At 44.2% G+C, this 23,901-nt stretch overlaps 2 protein-coding genes across 2 annotated transcripts; both read right to left on the bottom strand.

Moving 5' to 3' along the window:
• Positions 1-83: 83 nt before the first annotated feature.
• On the bottom strand, positions 84-13,337 carry nlk1 (nemo-like kinase, type 1). Its single transcript, XM_061905752.1, has 11 exons — positions 11,539-13,337; positions 11,339-11,468; positions 11,216-11,271; positions 8,169-8,275; positions 8,020-8,105; positions 6,426-6,635; positions 6,251-6,352; positions 6,094-6,180; positions 5,827-6,025; positions 5,661-5,754; positions 84-1,373 (listed from the first exon to the last, which is right to left on the bottom strand). The coding sequence occupies exons 1-11, from the start codon at positions 11,841-11,843 to the stop codon at positions 1,325-1,327; spliced, it is 1,425 nt and encodes a 474-aa protein (XP_061761736.1). The 5' UTR covers positions 11,844-13,337; the 3' UTR covers positions 84-1,324.
• LOC133556125 (myc-associated zinc finger protein) lies at positions 13,147-23,854 on the bottom strand. The gene is made up of 7 exons (XM_061905753.1): positions 23,020-23,854; positions 17,694-17,844; positions 17,271-17,629; positions 16,935-17,191; positions 14,044-14,107; positions 13,791-13,962; positions 13,147-13,721 (listed from the first exon to the last, which is right to left on the bottom strand). The coding sequence occupies exons 1-7, from the start codon at positions 23,050-23,052 to the stop codon at positions 13,414-13,416; spliced, it is 1,344 nt and encodes a 447-aa protein (XP_061761737.1). The 5' UTR covers positions 23,053-23,854; the 3' UTR covers positions 13,147-13,413.
• Between the last annotated feature and the right edge of the window lie 47 nt (positions 23,855-23,901).

Here is a 23,901-nt window from a genome sequence, read left to right as displayed (position 1 = left end):
TGATTTGCCTGAAGCAGCTGGTTGTGGCCACGCCCCCTGTCTGTCAACGAGGTGAAGTGACACACTGAGCAGAGATCAGAATGGTGCGTCTATTCCAGTGTTTTATTGATCACTCTACTTGAACGCAAACCAGTTTAAGAAATTCAAGTATTTTCAAGTCAAAAAACTACAACTAAAACTTTTAGCTAAAACAGACAAAAGTTTAAAACATGACTTCATATTTCAGAGCAGAATCAACACATCAAGTTTTTTTTGTGTGTGTGAGCAACTTGGCTAATTGCTAAAAAAACGATGAGTTGTGGGAGACAAGCGGCAAGGGGAGGACCAATGAGAGCGGGAGGAAATTAGTCAGAAGCACACCAATGAGCTAAACTTACGCAACCTAGCTACTTGCGATCTTCAACCTGACTAGACTATTTATTAGGAACACCAGGCTGAGGTCTGGTGTTCCTAATAAAGGGGCCGATCCATCTGACGTCACGGTGAAGGAAACTAACGAGGTGTTGTGGTTGTTGGGACACAATGATGGAAGTAAAACAAGCCAAGACGAAATAGAAGTTTCCTGTGGCGCCACCTGCTGGACAAGAACAACCAAAGCAGGAAGCCGGCTCGCCCTGGCGCCGCTTGAGCGTGAAAAGTTCCTGAGATCGCAGAAAATTTCTGTCCGAGTTCCTGCAGCCTCGAAGGAGCGAACCGCACAGGGCCTCTGGAACCGCGCAGATGCAGAAGGTGTTCCCCCTCGTGAGTTTGAAACGGTCAGGAACGTCACAACCAACACCGGCGCTCGTCATCGTTTGGCCTCCACAGACAGGAAGTGGCGACTAAGAACAGCAGCACGCCGCCACAGCGAGACGAGGACGGGCAGAGGAATGAGGAAGAAGTAGCGTGGGGGTGGGGGAAGGGTTTTCAAACGTGCGGGCGCTCGCCTCGGGGTTTACATACAGGACCCATCATGGAGGCGAAGTCTTGCACAATAAATTAGGGACTATAACGACAACACTGCAGCATCACACTTCCTGTCACAACTTTCAAAATAAATTGCGCAAAAGAGGAATGAACAAGTCTGATTTTTCCCAGAATCCTCTGCTGCCGAGCGCTGTGAAAACCGGGGGTGAGGGGGGCACTCAAGGCTGCTACATGTCGTGAGCGAGTGCGGAATGACGAAGCAACAACTATTCTACTTTTTACGTCTTTCTGCTTGTTTTCTTTACAATCAGCACCTGTGTGGCCGCAGTGGGCGGGGCCATGACTAACATTTTTTCACGTGCACAGGAACTGGACAAGGGTATGTGTCGGTCCTCCTGCGGCGGAAGCGAGCAGGTGTTCATCTCTCCTCCTTGCGTGACACCTTGGACGAGTGCCAGGCGGTGGACCTGAGAACACGAGAAGCACGCTGTCAAAACTAGAGAAGTATATCGTGAGGGTATTATCGATACCCATACCAATATCGATACCGGTATTCATCGGTACTCCCATCAGTACTATAAAGTGTCTATAAAGATGTGAAAAAACTGCATTTTTATTAGCGCAGGAGGTTGTGCACAAGCAACATCATGTAACATCTGACAGCAGGGAAGTCTTTTAACAAGTCTTAAACAAGCCAACGATGTTTGCATGTCATCATCTTGTCAAAACCGCAGCGATCCAGCACCCTGTTTCTATCTTGCAATGACACTCACTATCTGTCCATCCCTTTTCTACTGCTTGTCCCTATAATAACATTGATAATAATAGTAATAAAATAATGGTTGATATATATTGTAACTAATTCTTATCCGTGTCTTTGTTGCACATGGACCTATTTGAGTGACGGACTCCAAGCCAGTATTGACAGCCACCGACAGATGTGTGTTGTATTAATAAAAAAATAAGTGATTATTTAAAAAGTTTACTTTTATTACTGGAACGGTAGAACGGCCAGGTTGATGAAGCGCCGTAGTGGCGGTCACAGGGATGTAAATCTCTTTTTGATGGGCGATTTGATTCGCAACTCGATAGATGGATTTCAAAAACTATTTGATGCGATTCGATTTAGCGTATGAACCATTCAATAAGATTCCATACGGTATATGAATGATTAAATTCTGTTGTTAACATTTGTTGACGGACATTCCTTTTTACACCACAAAAGAACAAAAGCATTCCATCTTGTGCGTACACTCCTCCTCAGGATAAATAGTTAGTACTTTTGCACCAAGTGCGCAGACTAGAACTGTGCAAGCTAAATCTATGAGCATGAACTGATGAAAACTACTCAGATGAGAGGCCAAACGTCCTGTAAGACAATGGATCAGTTGAATGCCATGGGAATAAGAATAATCTGATAAATGAGAACACCTGTAGGCCCATTCATCTTTAAATATAAAAATACACCTTCTATAAAAGTGACATGATTCGAGTATTGTTTTAATTTTTACAACAACATATTATCTCCAAATATGTTAAATAAAGTAAAAATGAAAACATGTCAAATGATATTTATTTTCCACGAATCAAGTCAGTGCGGTCATGGACATGTTCTAGACAAAGGTTTGACTGGGGGGGCGGGACTTCCAGGACAAGGACGGGAAGTAACGTGTGTTGTGCGGGTGAAAGGTCGTTTGAGAAAACGAAGATTGAGCCCGTTGTGCGAGAACGATGCATTTTTGAAATAAAGAAATGAACTGGCAATTTTTTCTCAGCCACCATTACTTGGAACGGGACAATATTGACGGTCCGCGGCGTTGATGTTACGTATCCTAAGGGTAAAAATTTGGCAGGCAGCTGTGACTCGCGCATCGTTTTAAAGACAAACTGTCTTCTGATGTCTAGTCTCCAATTACATAAGTAAAGTAACACGCACGTGACTCTTCACGGTCAACCATGGCTCTCTTGTCATCTTAAAGACAACAACTATCAACTAATTTTTTTAGTTTGGCGTGATAACCGGTTTATGTTTCTACACTCAATTACCCTAAGGCAGCCCTATTCAACTGGTGGCCTGCCAAAGCTTTTCATCCGGCCCGCCGAACATCACCCAAATAGGCTTGATGAAACCATTAAAACTAGGGTTGATCATGTAAGCAGTACTCCCGCCACCCCGCAGGGGGCAACAGCGAAGTATAAGTGTCACAGTGAAGCAGCAATGGGGTGAATAGAAGACTACTCATTCAATCGTAGGAAAAAAATCTAAATATGCTGCAAAAATCTGACTTTTAACAACGACTGGACAACCAAGTATGCATGTTCCACCCCGAGGAAGTGCTGGAGTCATTGTTTTCTGGCATATATAACGAGACAAGCAGCAAGAATGGTAGAAATCCCAGCGTGTAAGCTTCAATACCAAACTTGGTCAAACACGTGTAAATAGACATAATTTGTGCATAAAGATATTTCATTTGTTTTGTATTTAAATTGCAGACTTAGTTAAGTCTTTTGTATTCGTGGTCGTGTTGTTTTTTTGTCTGAGAGTAACGTTCAAATCTCCTAATACATTCAGTGCTAAATTTGACCAGTAGAGGGGATCAACGCTAACAGTGATAAGTGACATACAACGTTTGGTGTGTGAACGTTGTGTAATTTCTAGACGTGTCAACATTTGTAGTTTATTGTGTAAATATACCAACACTAAGCCTTCTATTTCATTGACGTAAAACACACAATGGACGGGATACTTTTATGTTTTTTATTTTGAGTCTTACAAACCTAAAAGAAGAAGTGTAAAGAAATTAAATTAAGGGAGGAAAATAATTCAAAAGACGCAGCATCAATCCAACAAAAACTGGAGCTTTTTTTTAGTAACTAGCTGCACACGCTGGAATTTAGTATTTAGAGCAGAATAATGTATTTATTGACAGTGCAGTGTGAAAGCCCATGTGTTTACCTTGCAATTAAGTAAGCGCAGTCTCAAAGAAATATAACCTGCGGAGGCACTTTCTGACAAAACACCCACATCTTGATGTCCGGCCCCTGAGACCTTGGGCTCTTCAAACTGCGGCCCTCTTCATTATGTAGTTGAATAGCCCTGTCCTAAAGAATCACAACTGAATCTTATAGATTGAGGGCGCTGTAATAGAACCGGCCCTTTTTCGAACCGAATATCGTTAACCCTCGGTGGTTATGAGTTAAACGGTGTTCATTTCAAACGGACACTAAGGTTCAATATGAATTTTCCCCTCCTGCCCCTTCCCTCTTCTACTTGAACCCCCACCCCCACTGGCTCTAGCATCTAGTGCTATTGTGAAGTATTGAAAATACACCCCAATGCATACGGACGTTGATCCACTCTCGCCGTTTGCCAACAGTGACGTAAAATGCGACAAATGTTTGTTTACTTTCAAGATGCTGTAACACACGATGTTCGTCTTTGCTTGGGCTCTTATTTTTAATTTGCTTGTTTAAAAGACAACGTTTTAGGCAAAATATGCAATTGCTGGCGAAAATTTGTTTCATTGTGTATTTGTGTTTAAAGCCAATATTTACATTAAAAAGGTTTTGAGTCTGACTAAAATCAGCAGTGTCATTATGAAAATTATTAATTACGCTGATTACTTAGATTTGTACACTTCTCTGGGTTTCTGGTCTGCCATCTTTCTCCTCGCACTCGACAGTGTAAGGAGATCTGCAAGCTCATTTTGCTTCGACGGAGGTACTTCGCCCTTCCTCTCTCCCTGGCGGAAAATTTGATTTGACTCTTGATTGACATGAACGCACACAACCGAGCAGGGAAGACAAAAACAAGGGCGGAGGAGGGGTATCCAAATTGAGCATAGCTCTTTTTAGCGTGCATAACTTTGAGGACTAGGAGGAATATTGTTGTGTGGTGTTGCTTCCTTATTTGTGATTATTCCAAGCTGATTTTCATCTACCGAAACTGTGAGAGTGTGTCATAACTTATCAACTCGATAAAAAACAAAACGATAACAGTATCATTAGTTCGAAATCTTCACGGTCTTCCTGAAACGACCCAATTACATACAGCGGGGCAAAAAAGTATTTAGTCAGCCACCGATTGTGCAAGTTCTCCCATTTAAAATGATGACAGAGGTCTGTAATTTTCATCATAGGTACACTTCAACTGTGAGAGACAGAATGTGAAAAAAAAAAATCCAGGAATTTACATTGTAGGAATTTTAAACAGTTTATTTGATAATCATGGTGGAAAATAAGTATTTGGTCAACCATTCAAAGGTCTCACTGATGGAAGGAGGTTTTGGCTCAAAATCTACCGATACATCGCCCCATTCATTCTTTCCTTAACACGGATCAATCGTCCTGTCCCCTTAGCAGAAAAACAGCTCCAAAGCATGGTGTTTCCACCCCCCTGTTTCACAGTAGGTTTGGTGTTCTTGGGATGCAACTCAGTATTCTTCTTCCTCCAAACACGACGAGTTGAGTTTATACCAAAATGGATACATGGATGATACAGCAGAGGATTGGGAGAATGTCACGTGGTCAGATAAAACCAAAATAGAACTTTTTGGTAATTTACAAAAAAATTATTTAAAATTCCTACAATGTGAATTCCTGGATTTTTTTTTTCACATTCTGTCTCTCACAGTTGAAGTGTACCTATGATGAAAATTACAGACCTCTGTCATCATTTTAAGTGGGAGAACTTGCACAATTTGCCCCACTATATGTACATCCCTAGTCAAGACGAGGGAAGGCGACGTGCTCACCTGATGAAGGTCTTGAAGGCGGCGCTCTGAGGGTTGATGCACAGCGGCACTCGCTTGCCCTGCTGGTGCTCGGTGATGAAGCGATGGATGAGCTCTGAGAAGAGGAACACGTCAGTCACACGCCAACACTTGTAGGAGGGCGCGCGGGGGAGGGTGGTGGGTTTACCTTTGCCCTGCCACACCGACAGCAGGCTGTTCTCGTAACTGTGGCTGAACGGACGCTCTGCCGCCGGCTCAAAATCGCGCGTGTACACGCGCCCGCTGGGCACTGAGTAGCAGCATTGGCACATGCATGTGTGGTAGCGCAGGCGCCCTTCGTCAAGGTACGGGTGAGACAGCGCGTCGCCGCCGGAAATCCGCTTTGCCTGCGGGGAAAGTGCGGGTGAGACTTGGCCATACAAAACGCTTACAGGAGGCGGCGCTCGGAACTCACCGGATCGAAGACAAGCATGCGACAGAGCAGGTGCACGGCCTCGTGCGTGGCGCCGTCTGACAGCATGTAGAGCACCGACAACGACGGCTGCGCACACGCACACACAAGTTGTAGCACATAAATGTCCTAATCAGAAAGGGGCGGGGTCAGAGCGTACCGGCTTGTGTGGCCCACGCAGAATGTGAGCTCTGGCACCCTCACAGGCAGACGCCAGCGCCGACAACGGCGGCGTCCCCAGCAAGTCCGTGATCAGATCCAGCTAAGGAGATAGAGCGCTGCGGGTCATTGAGGTCAGAGGTGAGGCAGGGCGCCAGCCAGGCGACAACGCTCACCTGCTGGATGGGACTCTGCGCCTGGAAGAGAATGCGGCGACCCAGCAGCTCAGCAAAGATGCAGCCCACAGACCATACGTCGATGGCAGAACCGTAATGCCGGCAGCCCATCAGCACCTCGGGCGCTCTGTAGTACTGCGTCACCACTTCCTGGGTCATGTGACGCGAGGGGTCCGGCTCTTCCACCCTGGCCAGCCCGAAATCACAAATCTGAATAGAGGAGAAGAACGTTCCGCACACTGGAGACTAAATATTGTGTGTGTGCGACATATTGGGCCACTGATCCAGATCCGATTTTTTGGCCATTGATCTGATATCTTGTAAAAAATTATAGAAAATGTTTCATAACTACAGTAAGACATTTTTATAAAGCTTATCTTATTAAATGTAGAATTTGCCAGTATTGTTGTGAATCCGATGACATTAAATGTCAAATACATTTAAAAAAAAAAAAAAGTCTCATGCAAAATAAGTGAAAAAAAACTATTGTTGGCTCCCATATAATTCATTTGAGTCTTGTCCTTAAGCCTTCCTGTATCAGACACTTACTCAATTACTTTTTTAAACAATAACAAAATACACCAAAAATGTATTTATTTTTAATAAAAACAAGAAGAAAACATACCAATCCAATCACTTAAGTATTATTTATATACCGATACTATTCTAGGAATCGACATTATCAACATCTGGATGGATCAGCTCTACTTTACATTAAAGATTTAGCAGTTAAGTTTCTTAAATTGATTAACGTGGACCCCGACTTAAACAAGTTGAAAAACTTATTCGGGTGTTACCATTTAGTGGTCAATTGTACGGAATATGTACTGAACTGTGCAATCTACTAATAAAAGTATCAATCAATCAATGAGTTGTCCTGCTCAATGTGTAGCATGCTCAGCCATTCCTTTTTCTTTAGTCTTCCAGTGATAACGTTACGTGAAAGAAAAAGTTAATTTCCACCATGGTGGTAAGGATTAGTATTTTAGAAGCGACTTTGCACTGTGGATAGACATGTTTGTTGCAGACATGCCCCCTCTTCTTTAAATTAATGCAAAATGTATGTTTGTAGCGAGGAATATGAAATATAATAACCGTGTCTTCCTTAGCATGCATCCCTTTAGAAGGGAACACTTCACGCGAGTACCAAGTAAACAATGTAAACACCCAATCTGCCTGTCGTGTTACTTGGTGGAAGAACAAGTACATTTAGCAAGAAAGACAAAGTGCTTTATTGCCGCACAATATTCCCTGGCTTTCACGGTCCACATAAAAAAAATGTGGTGGGCCTGTTCCTGCCACCAGGCCTTGGGTTGAACACGTGTCCCGAGTGTTTTGTTCCATCAAGGCGCTAACGTTAGCTAGCTTCCGCTAGATGTTGCTAATGTTTCGGCATAGAGGACAACGGGAACACTTCAAATGTCCACGTCTTACGCCAAAGGAAGCTTTTGACTGCTAAGTTTTGTTACTACTTTTATTTTCAGGCTTAGTCTTCAGTTTGTCTGTGTGGACTTTATTAAGACTGTACGTCAGTCCAGGACATAATGCACTTCTGTTAATTACAACATGTGTGGTTGTGTGCGTGCGTGTGTACTTTGAGCAGGCAGTTGCTGTTTACGAGCAGGTTTCCAGGTTTGATGTCACGATGGAGGATTCCGGCAGAGTGAAGATACTTGAGACCTGGGAGTGACAGCTGTCAATCACAGGTGCAAACAAGAGGGGGCGCCGCAGCACGGAGCTCACCTCTCAGGATCTGGTAGAGGAAGACTTTGATGTGGTCCGTGGTCAGCGGCTGTGGCGACACGATCACCTTGTGAAGGTCGCTCTGCATCAGCTCCGTGATCACGTAGCTACACTTCCTGTCAAGGACCGTAAGCTCCGCCCACATCCACACCGTACAGCACGTATCAAACTCAAGGCTTGGGGGCCAAATTTGGCCCGCCACGTCAGTTGTGTGGCCCACCACATAATTTAATTGTAGGCCCGCCACGTCATTTAAACTAGCCACGCTTCCGTCAGTCTACCCCAGGGCAGCTGTGGCTACTGATGTAGCTTACCACCACCAGGTTTGAATGAATGTTGAGTCCCACTTCTCTGTGAGCGCTTTGAGTGTTTAGAAAGGCGCGATATAAATCTAAGTTATTATTATTATTATATGTAGTCCACCACATTATTTTTATTCACCCTACTCATCATTCAGGTGGTCCGCCACATAATTCTATGTGGTCTGCCTCTTTATTTTTAATAGCCCGCCACATCATTTATGTGGCCCATCACGTTATTTTATGTGGTCCGTCACATTACGCCATCTCCTTTGCACTCCACCTGAGCTTAGAACATCTGGAAGAACAGGACACCCATGTGCGGATGTTGTTTCTGGACTTCAGCTCAGCATTCAACACCATCATCCCGTAGCATTTGGTGAGCAAAATGGCGTCCCTTGGATTCAGTACCCCCCTGTGCAACTGGCTGCTTGACTTCCCAACAGACAGACCCCAGTCTGTGAGAGTGGGCAACAACACCTTCAGTGCCATCTCCCTGAGCACCGGCTCCCCCCAGGGATGAGTCCTGAGTCCGCTGCTATTCACATTGATGACCCATGACTGCTGCGCCAGGTCCACTACTAACCACATTGTGAAGTATGCGGACGACACGACAGTAGTGGGTCTCATCCGTGACAATAACGACATGGACTACAGGGAGGAGGTGAAACATCTGGTTGACTGGTGCAAAACCAACAACCTGGTCCTGAACGTAGACAAGACCAAGGAGATCATTGTGGACTTCAGGAAGCACCAGTCCAGCCACGCTCCACTCTTCATCAATGGCACAGCGGTACAGATGGTAAGCAGCACCAAGTTCCTGGGGGTGCAGATCACTGACAATATAACCCGGTCCGTACAGGTAAAAAGCTCAGCAGCGAATGCACTTTTTGCGTCGGATGAAAAGAGCACAGCTCCCTCCCTCCCCCCATTCTCACCACATTCTACAGAGGCACTATAGAGAGCCTGTTGACCAACAGCATCTCTGTCTGGACTGGAGCCTGCAATGCCTCAGACTAGAAGTCTTTCCAGAGAGTGATGAGGACGGCGGAAAAGATTATCGGAACTCCTCTTCCTCCTATCCAGGAGATCGCAAAAAGCCGTTGCCTGACCAGGGCTCAGAAAATCTGCAAAGACTCCTCCCACCCCCACCAAGGACTGTTTTTACTGCTGGACTCTAGGAAGAGGTTCCGCAGCCTCCGTAGCAGAACCTCCAGGTTCTGTAACAGCTTCTTCCCTCAGGCCGTAAGACTCTTGAACACATCATAATTAAATTATCCCCTCAACTACCCCCAAAATGGATTAACTTGCTGGAATAAAAAAGACAATATAACATACATCCATAAACATGGACGCATGTGAAAAAGTGCAATGTATTTATCTGTACAGTAATCTATTTATCTATATTTGCACCTTATTGCTTTTTTTTAATATCCTGCACTACCAAGAGCTAATGCAACGAAATTTCATTCTTATTTGTACTGTAAAGTTCAAATTTGAATGACAATAAAAAGGAAGTCTAAGTCTATTGCTTTTAATGGTCCTACTCATCATTCACGTGGCTTGCCACATCATTTCAAGTGGTCCGCCACTTTATTTTTAATAGCCGGCCGCATCACTAATGTGACCCGTCATATTTTATGTGGTCCGTCACATTATTTTTAATGGCCCTACTCATTATTCGTGCGGCCTGCCATGTCATTTTAAGTGGTCCGCCTCTTTATTTTTAATAGCCCGCCGCAACACTAATGTGACCCGTTATATTTTATGTGGTCCATCACATTATTTTAATGGCCCCACCCATTATTCATGTGGCCTGCCAAATCATTTTAAGTGGTCCGCATCTTTATTTTTAATAGCCTGCCCCATCATTTATGTGGCCCATCACGTTATTTTATGTGGTTGTATGTGGTCCGTCATATTAGTTTTTATGGTCCTACTCATCATTGTGGCCTGCCACATCATTTTAAGTGGCCCGCCTCTTTATTTTTAATATTCCGCCACATCGTTCATGTGGTCTGTCACATTATTTTTAATGGCCCTACTCATCATTCATGTGGCCTGCCGTGTCATTTTAAGTGGTCCGCTCTTTATTTTTAATATTCCGCCACATCGTTCATGTGGTCTGTCACATTATTTTTAATGGACCTACTCATCATTCATGTGGCCTGCTACATAATTTTGTGGTCCCCCTCTTTATTTTTAATAGCCCCTCACATTATTTTTAATGGCCTACCGCATCACTTATGTGGCCCGCCACTTTATTTTATGTACCCTGCTACCAAATTTTACATGGTCCATTTTAAACTTGCCCATTACTTTTCTTTAATGGTCCACCACACCATTTATGTGGCCAGTAAAAGGCCGGAAATAATAAAGCACTTGTGGCTACATTTGTTTGTTCTGTTAAATTTGACAGAAAACATGACTGGATGCAATTGCATACTCTGTGTTCTACACTTTAATATTACTGAATCATGCGAAAAGATGTTTCAAGCATGTTTTAGGGGTGTTATCAATCAAAAAATCTGCTATTTGCCTCAACTTATGATTCCGAAAAATAAGCAGTCGCCTATGCAAATTGTGTAACGAGGCTATTACATGTTTAAATTCTTATATATTCCCTCTGTGGGCAGTCAGAACTGCGATGTGGCCCTTAAAAACACATTTGACATTCACACTTTACGGGGTTAGACAGAGTCACCGTGGCAACCAAGAAGGCAGGAGTCAAGTGTACGAGAAGGATACATCTCCTCAAAGCAGTCTATCTGCGGCGGCTGCAAGATGTCCAACGCCGACAAGACCTGTACGACAAACATCATCACATCATTCATCATCGACAGCGTCCACGGGGGTCAAAGGTCACGTTACATTGTCGTGTTTGAAGAAGCACAACATGCGAAGCTCCCGGAACACTCTCTTACACGACACCAAGTTCTGGAAGACATTGGGCATCTTTTTCAGCGCCACCTTGCGTCCATCGCGAGGGTCCGTCACCGACCTGCACACACAAACCCATACTGAGGCCTCCAGACGCACACATACATTTTCAAAATGAATTGTGTTCTTACCACACCACACCAAAGGCACCATAGCCAATGGGTCTGTCGGGCTCCATCTCTGCCGGGTTGGGCACCTCGCTTGCCGGGTTGCTGTACGGTTGGGGCACGGCGGCTCCACCACCGGTGCTCCCTCCCAGAGCAGTGGGGTGTCTGGGTGTCCCAGCAGGGGCAGGGGGTCCGCTCACACAGGGGGTCGCGCTGAGGCCGGCGGAGGGGGCTCCGCACGAGTTGACGTAGAAGTACTTACGGCCCAAGTCGGAGGCTGAGAACAAATCACCACAAACGGTCGGGCGACCTGCGCCGTGAAAGGCCATCTCTTCAACGTTGTCGTTAAATCTGGCGACTTTTTTTTGGGAAACGACAACTTGTGACAAATTTAGTGACTTTCTCCGTTTTTATAGGCAAACACGCTTTGCTGTCCTCAACGAGCGTGAGCCCCTCCCCCCGTTAAAAGTACTTATGAGCGGTCACCCTAAATGCAGCTGGTGCTGCGCGAATTAGGCAGAGACCCTTACCACTCAAAGTCCAGACTGAAAATAAAATACGCATATAACCGTCTAGTCACGCTCAAATAATTCACTGCAAGGTCCTAATCCCATCGTTCATGAGCCAGTCAACTGATGAGAATGTCACAACCCTTTCAATTTATAACTAAATTGAAAGAAAACAAGCTAAAAATCAACCTAAGAAAGTTCTGAGTATACTATGCATTTTTTAAAACTCACTTTTTTTCTCCTACAATATTATTCCTCTTTTTTACAGCATCCATAGCAATCAATTATGCAAATGAGGAGATTACCTCAACCGGCGACTTTTAGGGCAGCCAATAGCTGCTCTCCTTACTGATGGTTGGCCTCCAGAGTGCTGCTGCTGGCCGACTAGACGCGGACGGGCAGCGGATCTAAATGTCGCATGATCCGAGCACGTACAAAAATCCCCAAAAACGTAATTTCTGATTTAAATAAGATTCTGATAGACAGCAGTTACCTTTGTTTGTAGCCAGTTAGCTGCTATCTAAAGGCACCCGAGTTCAAACAACAAATTACCGCCTCTGCATCAAACACAACACTGGTGGACTTAAATGCAATAAAAGTAAAGAATATGCTGGCGAACATAAAATTAATCATAGCCAATAAAGCTGTGAGCTAGCTATGCTAACCAGCTGTTAGCCTGCTAGCTAAGTAGCGTGACCCACATACTCGCATCGTTTAGCTACACTGACCTATATACTTCCATAACATCATCCCTTCCTTTACCGGACTCACGTCCAACCCCCGCCGGAGACAGCGTCGCATTACACGGTGATGAGTGTGGAAAAAGGCCGAGAAAAAAAAAAGCGATTTTGACCGTCGCCGACCAGCTAGCCGCAGCTAGCTTCTCACCGCTCGCTAGCTGGACATGATTCCTGAAGGGACGTCGAAATAAAGGCGTTTGTTGCGCTAAAATCTCCCAACACGGCCGCAATGTCCGGTTAAAGCACCGACTCGTTGCGGCCTCACACTGGCGGTCGGTTAGATGGTCGATGGACGGTAGTTGGACGGTTGATGTTGCCTGCCGGAAGGAGGAGAAGCCGCCGTGTGGGGGAGGGGCGGAGCTGTAAACAAAGCTAACACTAGCTTAGCTTGGACGTCCTCAATCCAGACATGCACGCTGCTGCATTTAATACACAAACAATCAGTACGCACAGAGATAGTTTCACCAAGAGAGCTACGATGAAGAGGAACATTCAAAGTTGATGACAACGATGTTTAGAAAAGTATTTACATGCTAACACATCATTGGCTTCCTCACGCCCACTAATTAAAAGTGACAGACGTCTTTAGTTCACATGGAGCAATCATCACATGACAGTGATGTAATCATGACGTCGAAACAAAGTCAGCGCTAGCTGTGTGTCTGGGGGGCAATGCTGGAGCAGTCAGTCACCAGTAGTCCCACCTCGCCGCCCCCCGACACACCGGCAGCGCCCGCCGGCTGCGCGCCTGTCGGTTCGAGGTCCGCTTGGCTGGCGTGGGTTCCCATGTGACCCTCCAGCTGCGTGGAGGTCTTGCACTGCACGCCGCACAACTGGCACAGCAGCACGCCGCCGGGCCCCGCTCCTCCGAAACCGCCGCGCGCGCCGCCGCTCTCCTTCCACTCCTGGCCGTGGTGCTTCTGAGCGTGCACGCGCAGGTAGGTGAGCGTGGTGAAGCCTGGCGGACAAACAGCATCAGCAGGACAGGTCACAAAGGCGGGGCAAGGGCCAGGTGGGAGGGGCTTACTGCGGTTGCACAGGTGGCAGGAGTGGTGCTGTGACTGGTTGTGGACTCTCATGTGGTCGCTGATGTAGGCGGCTGACAGGAGCTTCCCGCAGATGTGACACGGAACCTTCTCCTCGTGGCGAATCAGATGAGCCCGCAGACGGTCCCGCGTGGCGAAGGCCGACGTGCACGTCTGCGGACGACCACAAGACGAGGCCGGTTAGGCGGGGGCGGAGTCAGTGTGTGCAGCGGCGGCGTTGTCATGAGTTGTTACCGTGCATTTGAAGGGCCTCTCTGTGGAGTGAACCTGACGCACGTGACTGTTGAGGTGGTCCGGGCTGAAAACAAACATCTTACACATTCAGAAACAGGAGCGGGTTCAAGGAGCAGCAGGTGGTGCAGAACGACCCCTTCAGTCAATCACAGACCTGCTAACCTTCCAGACATTACACTGATTGGACATTTTACTCACATGAACAACTATGTCAACATGTCAGAAGAATGTCCTACGTGGAAAAGACAACGATGACAATGGCTGTGTCTCAATTTGTACACTTGAATTCTTACAGTGCATAGGTGTGTTACACTTGTGTACTTATATTCAGTGTTTAAGTGCACAAACACTTGAATACTTCAATTTAGTCTTAAAGTGCATAAATGATTTACACTTGTATAATTGCACTCAGTCTGAGTGCATAAGTGTGTTACACTTGTGTACTTACACTTAGTCCTTGAGAGCATAAGTGTGTAACACTTGTGTACTTACACTTAGTCTTTAAGTGCATACGTGTGTTACAGTTGTGTACTTCCACCTAGTCTAAGAGTGTTACACTCAAGTACTTTCACTCAGTCTTTCAGTGCATAAGTGTGTCACACTTGTGTACTTACACTAAGTCTTTGAGTCCATACGTTTGTTACACTTGTGTACTTATATTCAGTCGTTATGTGCATAAACACTTGCATACTTCAACTTAGTCTTAAAGTGCATAAATGTGTTACACTCGTATACTTGCACTCAGTCTTTGAGTGCATAAGTGTGTCACACTTGTGTACTTACACTAAGTCTTTGAGTCCATACGTTTGTTACACTTGTGTACTTATATTCAGTCGTTATGTGCATAAACACTTGCATACTTCAACTTAGTCTTAAAGTGCATAAATGTGTTACACTCGTATACTTGCACTCAGTCTTTGAGTGCATAAGTGTGTCACACTTGTGTACTTACACTAAGTCCTTGAGTCCATAAGTTTGTTACACTTGTGTACTTATATTCAGTCTTTAAGTGCATAAACACTTGCATACTTAAACTTAGTCTTTTAAAGTGCATAGATATGTTACACTCGCATACTTGCACTCGGTCTTTAAGTGCATGCGTGTTACACTTGTGTACTTCCACTTAGTCTTTTAGAGCATAAGTGTGTTACACTATTGTACTTCCACTTAGTCTTTCAGTGCAAAAGTGTGTTACACTTGTGTACTTCCTCTTCGTCTTTAAATTGTGTACTTCCACTTAGTCTTTAAGTACACTTGGATACTTGCACTCAGACTTTGAGTGCATAATTGTGTTACACTTGTGTATTTACATTCAGTCTTTGAGTGCATAAGTGTGTCACACTTGTGTACTTACACTTTGTCTTTGAGAGCATAAGAGAGTTACACTTGTGTACTTACATTCAGCTTTTAAACACTCGCATACTTAAACTTGGTCTTTGAGTGCACAAGTGTGATACACTTGTGTTACTCTACTTAGTGTTTAAGTGCACAAATGTGTTAGACTTGTGTACGTACACTTAGTTATACTTTTGTACTTGCAATAAGTCTTTGAGGGCATTAGTGTGTTACACTTGTGGACTCACATTCAGTCTTTAAGTGTTACACTCCCATACCTAAACTTGGTCTTTGAGTGCACAACTGTGATTCACTTAGTGTTTAAGTCCATAAGTGTGTTACACTGGTGTACTTATACTTAGTGTTTGAGTGTATAAGTGTGTTACACTTGTGTACTTCCACTTAGTCTTTGAGTGCGGTACACATGTGAACTTACAATTAGTCTTTGAGAGCATAAGTGTGTTACATTTGTGTACTTACACTTAATCTTTGAGAGCATAAGTGCCTTACACTTGTGTAGTCACATTCAGTCTTTAAGTGCATAAACATTTCCACAGTTAAACTTAGCTTTAAAGTGCATAAATGTGTTACACTCGCATACTTGAACTCAGTCTTTGAGTGCATATGTGCGTTACACCGATGTACTTCCACTTAATCTTTAAGTGCATAAGTTTGTTACACTTGTGTACTTCCACTTATTCTTAAAATGCATAAGTGTGTTACACTTGTGTACTTCCACTTAGTTCTTAAGTGCATAAGTGTGTTACACTTGTGTTCTTCTACTTAGTCTTTAAGTGCATAAGTGTGTTATACTTGTGTACTTCCACTTAGTCTTTAAGTGTGTAAGTGTGTTACACTCGCATTCTTAAACTTGGTATTTGAGTGCACGTGTGTGATCCATTTGTGTACTTCCATTTAGTCTTGATATGCATAACAATGTGTTACACTTGGGCACTTAAACTTAAGTTATACTTGTGTACTTACACATGGTGTTTGAGTGCATAAGTGTGTTATACATGTGTACTGCCACTTAGTCTTTAAGGGCATAATTGTGTTACACTTGCATACTTTAACTCAGTCTTTGAGTGTTACACTTGTGTACTTACATGTAGTCTTTAAGTGCATAAACATTTACATACTTAAACTCGTTCTTTTAAATACATAAGTGTGTTACACTTGAGTACTTACAGTTAATATTTTGAGTGCGATACACTGTCAGTCCATGGATGTTGTACTTATAACCCTCACAACAAGGAGTGTAGTGATACACACTAACCAGCCTCAATGGTCGCCATCTTGGCTACGTAATGGAAGGGGAGAGACTAACAAATGAAAAGCGACGCCTTTGAAGCAGGAAGGCAAAGAATACTGGCAGATATTTGATGGGTGATCCAAATGTTGTTAAATACTTTGCTGATACAGTAATACATTTAAAACTGCACTACACAGTTACAAACTAGGTACAAAGTGTACTTTATGAAGTGTACTTAAGCAAATATCCCATTTGAGACCAAACCACTATGATGCTGTGGCGAGTGTGGAAGAAGGCGTCCTACCGTGAGAAGGCCTTGGCGCAGTGAGGACACACGTAGGGCTTCTCCACGCCGCCCTGGTGCGAGCGCACATGGTAGCTCATCCTGTCTTTCCGCTTGAAGCGCTGCTGGCAGATGGGACACGAGTACGGCTTCTCGTCCGAGTGGGACAGCCGGTGGCGGTTCAGGTGGTACACGTCTCGGAAGGCTTTCCCGCAGGCCTCACAAGCGTGGTTCTTGCGCACCTGGTTGGCGTTGGGGTTGGGGATGGGGTTGGGATTCTGCGATGGGACACACGCAAACAAATTTTCCCGCTTCCATCTTTCAGTGGGGTTCTAGAAGGAGGACACGGGCACCCACCTGCTCCACAGAGCCCACCACCACTAGGGCTGCTTGGATGGGCTGAGGCGCCATTGCCACGCTCACGCCCACCGGGGCGATGGACACTGACACAGACTGGCCGTGCAGGGGTAGGGAGTCGGGGGCCGCAGGGGAGGAGGGGTCGGGCAGAGGGGGCGGCGGCAGGGAAAGCTGGAGGAGGGACAGAGGGATCGTCTGCTTCTGGACCACCCTGCCCCCCTCCTTGTCCCGGGCGCGGTCCTTCATCTTGATGCCTGTGTGAACCGACTGGTGGCGCCGCAGGTTGTAGCTGTTCTTGAACTCCTTGCTACAGGTGGCACAGACATGGGCAGGCCGCGGGGCTTTAGGTGCAACCTTGACTGGCGGAGGGCATGAGAAGAGGTCAAAAGGTGACGTGCTTTTCAAGCAAAGGTCTTCCCTCACCTGGAGGCGGCTCTTCGCTCAGTGCGGCGGTGTCTACGGTGGACGGCGGCGTGGTCATGTGGTCCGCCAAAGGACTCTGCGCCCCGCCGGTCAGTTCGGGCAGAAGCTCCGACTGCAGGGGCGCCTCTTGCTGGCTCGGTGTCGCCGGCGTCTGAAAAAAGATTTTGCTTTCATGTAACAACACAATTTACCTGACAGCAACTCTGCCTCATTTCTCACCAGTAAGTTTAGTGACTAATTAGAATAAGACCTCCATGAAGTAGTACAATTACAGTGCAGTCAGACCTCCATTTACGAGCCCCTCTATTTGTCAATTTACAAACTTTTACATCGAGTCAAATATGGCTCCGTGTGCTAACCATGTAAAACCTTAGATTTTACTTTTTTAAATATTTATTATTGTAGCAATATGGTTGTTATAGTTAACAACTTTTCTATTTCTGATCGTTTGTGAGGGCACCAAAGGGACTTCCGTTTATGTGCGCGTGTTAGCAAAGCAGCGCATACAGGACACCTGAGTTCGTGAATCGAGGTACCACTGTACAGTATGTGCCATGCACAGGTGATACAGTATGTACATGAATGTAATACACTGTCATTTACATGTGTAATACATGTAATTCATGAATGTAATACAGTATATGTTAGGGGTGTAACAGTACGTGTATTTGTATTGAACCGTTTCGGTACGGGGGTTTCGGTTCGGCACACGGGCGTACCGAACGAGTTTGTAAGCAAAAGTCTTAACAACCTACTCTGCTTTCTGCCCCTGTCTCAGCAGCAAGCATTGTACCACCCACACAACCATCTGATTGGTTACATACAAAGCCAATCAGCAGTGCATATTCAGAGCGATGTAGTAAATGCTTCAGCGTCGAGCAGATATTTGTTTAGCAGGGGAGCAGCGGACAGCGTACTCTCCCCAAATTTTAAAAAACACCTCCCAGTCACAACTATTACAAACATCACTATGAGCCCGTTGACCTTCTAGAAACTTAAACTGCAGCTCAGCTCGCTCGCATTTCTGGCTTGAGGTGAAGGCTAAATAGCTTTTAGCGTAACGTTAGCTCATTTTGCTGTGTGTGTGTGTGTGTGTGCGTGCGTGTGTGTGTGTTAGGGGCAGCAAAGCCCTGTCTGTCTGTTATTTCATTGAACTCCATGGTGTTCAGGGATGAATAGTCTCTCCTATTGCTATTGTACTATTTTTTCAGCTATAGTTACATTAATCATTTGTAATGTAGCAGCCTAGTTTTGAATGGCAGGGTCCCTGCTATCACATGTTGATAACAATATAACATTTACATAATAAAAGTCAACTACAGGATTCCCAAATGCTGTAATAAATTAAGCATGATGAGTTGACTTGAAACTGTTTGTGTTGCACTTTTTATATGTATAAGAAAGGTTTTGTCATTTTATTTAATCAAAGCAACAACGTCAGGCAGTTTAATGTGGATAAACTTGGGCAGAATTATAATAGTCTTCCCAATGTTAAAAGGATAAAGCCATTGTTTACAAATTTGGTAAATAAATAATTAAACAAATTACTGTACCGAAAATTAACCGAACCGTGACCTCTAAACCGAGGTACGTACCGAACCAAAATGTTTGTGTACCGTTTCACCCCTAGTATATGTAATTCATGTATGTAAAATACAGTATACACTATATTGCCAAAAGTATTGGGCCACCTGCCTTGACTCACATATGAACTTGAAGTGCCATCCCATTCCTAACCCATTGGGTTCAATATGATGTCGGTCCACCTTTTGCAGCTATTACAGCTTCAACTTTTCTGGGAAAGGCTGTCCACAAGGTTGCAGAGAGTGTTTATTGGAATTTTCCACCATTGTTCCAAAAGCATATTGCAGAGGTCACACACTGATGTTGGCCGAAAAGGTCTGGCTCACTGTCTTCGTTTTAATTCATCCCAAAGGTGTTCTATGTGGTTCAGGTCAGGACTCTGTGCAGGCCAGTCAAGTTCATCCACACCAGACTATGTCATCCATGTCTTTATGGACCTTGCTTTGTGCACTGGTGCACAGTCATGTTGGAAGAGGAAGGGTCCCGCTCCAAACTGTTCCCACAAGGTTGGGAGCTTGGAATTGTCCAAAATGTTTTGGTATCCTGGGGCATCCAAAGTTCATTTCACTGGAACTAAGGGGCCAAGCGCAACTCCTGAAAAACAACCAGTCACCATAACTACTCCTCCACCAAATTTCCCACTCGGCACAATGCAGTCCGAAATGTACCGTTCTCCTGGCAACTTCCAAACCCAGACTCATCTATCAGATTGCCAGATGGAAAAGCGTGATTCATCACTCCAGAGAACGAGTCTCCACTGCTCTAGAGTGCAGTGGCGACATGCTTTACACCACTGCATCCAACGCTTTGCGTTGGACTTGGTGATGTATGGCTTAGATGCAGCTGATCGGCCATTGAAACCCATTCCATGAAGCTCTCTGCGTACTGTAGGTGGGCTAATTGGAAGGTCACATAAAGTTTAGAGCTCTGTAGCACCTGACTGTGCAGAAAATGGGCGACCTCTTTGCACTATGCGCTTCAGCATCCAATGACCCCTCTCTGTCAGTTTACGTGGCCTACCACTTTTTGGCTGAGTTGCTGTTGTTCCCAAACTTTTCCATTTCCTTATAATAAAGCCGGCAGTTGACTTTGGGATATTTAAGAGCGAGGAAATTTCACGACTGGATTTGTTGCACAGGTGTCATCCTATGACAGTTCCACGCTGGAAATCACGGAGCTCCTGAGAGTGTCCCATTCTTTCACAAATGTTTGTAGAAACAGTCTCCGTGCCTAAGTGCTTGATTTTCTACAGCTGTGGCCCGGCCAAGTGATTAGGACACCTTATTCTCATAATTTGGATGGGTGGCCAAATACTTTTGGCAATATAATGTATGTTATGTAATACAGTATGTCAATTATATATGTAATACTGTATGTCATATAATACAGTATATGTCATTCATGTATGTAATACGGTATATTTCATGTAGTACAGTATGTCATTTATGTATGTAATACAGTATACGTCATTCATGGGTCATACACTATATGTCATTCATGAATCATATCATTCATGTATGTAATACAGTAATTTCATTTAATACAGTATGTAATTCATGTATGTAATATAGTAAAAGCGCTATAAAAATATTATTCACTTCACTACTATATGTTATGTAATCCAGTATATGTCATTTGTGTATGTAATACAGTATTTGTCATGCAATACAGCATGTCATGTAATACAGTACAAGTCATTTATGTATGTCATACACTATATGTCATTCATGTATGTGATACAGTAATTTCATTAAATACAGTATATGTCATTCATATGTAATATAGTATATGTCATTCATATGTAATACAGTATATGTCATTCATGTATGTAATATAGTAATAACAGTATAAGCAAAACTGTAATTTCATATCAGAGTATATTTCATTCATATATGTACAAACCTTGTTTCCATATGAGTTGGGAAATTGTGTTAGATGTAAATATGAACGAAATACAATGATTTGCAAATCCTTTTCAACCCACATTCAATTGAATGCACTACAAGGACAAGATATTTGATGTTCAAACTCATAAACTTTTTTTTGCAAATAATAAACTTAGAATTTCATGGCTGCAACACGTGCCAAAGTAGTTGGGAAGGGCATGTTCGCCACTGCGTTACATTACCTTTTCTTTTCACAACACTCAAACGTTTGGGAACTGAGGAAACTAATTGTTGAAGAATTGAAAGTGGAATTCTTTCCCATTCTTGTTTTATGTAGAGCTTCTGTCGTTCAACAGTCCAGGGTCTCTGCTGTCGTATTTTACGCTTCATAATGCGCCACACATTTTCGATGGGAGACAGGTCTGGACGGCAGGCGGGTCAGGAAAGTACCCGCACTCTTTTTTTACGAAGCCACGATGTTGTAAAACGTGCTGAATGTGGCTTGGCATTGTCTTGCTGAAATAAGCAGGGGCGTCCATGAAAAAGACAGCGCTTAGATGGCAACATAAGTTGTTCCAAAACCTGTATGTACATTTCAGCATTAATGGTGCGTTCACAGATGTGTAAGTTACCCATGCCTTGGGCACTAATGCACCCCCATACCATCACATATGCTGCCGTTTGAACTTTGCATCGATAACAGCCTGGATGGTTTGCTTCTCCTTTGGTCGGGTTGACACAATGTCGAATATTTCCAAAAACAATTTCAAATGTGGACTCGTCAGACCACAGAACACTTTTCCACTTTGCATCAGTCCATCTTAGATGATCTCGGGCCCAGAGAAGCCGGCGGCATTTCTGGATGTTGTTGATGGCTTTCTCTTTGCATAGTAGAGCTTTAACTTGCACTTACAGATGTAGCGACGAACATTTTTTAGTGACAGTGGTTTTCTGAAGTGTTCCTGAGCCCACGTGGTAATATCCTTTAGAGATTGATGTCGGTTTTTGATACAGTGCTGTCTGAGGGATCGAAGGTCACGGTCATTTAATGTTGGTTTCCGGCAATGCCGGTTATGTGGAGTGATTTCTCCAGATTCCCTGAACCTTTTGATGACATTATGGAGCGCAGATGTTGAAATCCTTAAATTTCTTGCAATTTCACTTTGAGAACCGTTGTTCTTAAACTGTTTGACTATTTGATTACGCAGTTGTGGACAAAGGGGTGTACCTCCACCCATCCTTTCTTTCTTGTGAAAGACTGAGCATTTTTTGGGAGGCTGTTTTTATACCCAATCATGGCACCCACATGTTCAAATTAGCCTACACACCTGTGGGATGTTCAAATAAGTGTTTAATTAGCATTCATCAACTTTATCAGTATTTATTGCCACCTTTCCCAACCTCTTTGTCACGTGTTGCTGGCATTAAATTCTAAAGTTAATGGTTATTTGCAAAAAAAAAAATTTTTTTTATCAGTTTGAACATCAAATATGTTGTCTTTGTAGCATATTCAACTGAATATGGGTTGAAAACGATTTGCAAATCATTATATTATGTTTATATTTACATCCAACACAATTTCCCAACTCATATGGAAACAGGATTTGTAATACAGTACACGTCATACATAATACAGTAATTTTGGGTAATACAGTATTAGGCATTTATATATGTAATACAGTATATGTAATTCATGTATGGAATATAGTATATGTCATGTAATACAGTAAATTAATTTAATGCAGTAGGTCAGATGTATTTAATACAGTATAAGTATTTCTCAGCATGTAAACATTGGAAGCAGGTGGGCTGCTGACCCTTACGTGACCCCAACAAACATAAGAATTTTCTCTCACCTGGAAGAGGAAATTACTCCATGATGTGTCCATGCTGCAGCCTCACTCCACCGCTGCTAAATGACTAAATAGTACTTCTACGTACTATAGTACTGCTAAGTAAATACTAATACGAGGCCGTATCGTCTGCTTTAAATCAGTGTTGCTGCTCCATCTTCACTCCAACAAAAGCTGTCATTCGTATTCCATTGCTTTATGTTTACAGTGATAAACGGCAAAGATGCACTAAAAAGCAAAAACATAAGTAAAAAAAAATAAGCTAACGACCCCCCGCATACATTTTTAGCAATAGCTCCAGGAAGGCCTTCGCGCGGGTACAAAGCCTCGGCCTCGAGTCAGGGTCATCCCCTAACTATAACGCTCCTGGTCCGCCGCGATCCCGGACTCCGCCTCGCTGTTTGAATGGCCGGGATGACATCTTTCTCTTTTTTCAAACCGTGTCCCTCCCTCCTTCGCTGTCCTTCTCCCGTTTTTTTTTTTTTTATCTCGTCGTGTCCCTTTCTGCTTTAAAGGGAAAGTATTTGCTCTCTGCGCCTCCCCACGGATGTCTTCTCCACCTCTCCCGACATTTCGGGGAGCTCCACCGAGCAACCACCCGCCGCTTTCTCTCGGTCGACACAAAGAGCACCGGCCGCTTCTTCGGTAACCGGGCCGAGATGGACGCTTGGTAAAATGGTGTCGTTTAGGTGCAATAGGCGGCACAAGCCTCCGTCCGCCGCATCTTAAAGGTACCGATGCGCGGCACTCAACAGCTGGAGAGGCTCAATCAGCTCTCACCAGAGTCCGTCCACAAAGTCACATACTTGGTGTTCGGCTACTCGTCACACCGCCTTGCACCTTCCGACCTGCCGGGTCAACTTTGAGCACCGAACTCTCCACTTC

Source organism: Nerophis ophidion, linkage group LG07, assembly GCF_033978795.1.
Source record: "Nerophis ophidion isolate RoL-2023_Sa linkage group LG07, RoL_Noph_v1.0, whole genome shotgun sequence".
NCBI lineage: Eukaryota > Metazoa > Chordata > Actinopteri > Syngnathiformes > Syngnathidae > Nerophis > Nerophis ophidion.
The sequence above is the reverse complement of the archived record's forward strand: the minus strand, read 5'-3'. Positions and strand labels throughout refer to the sequence as shown.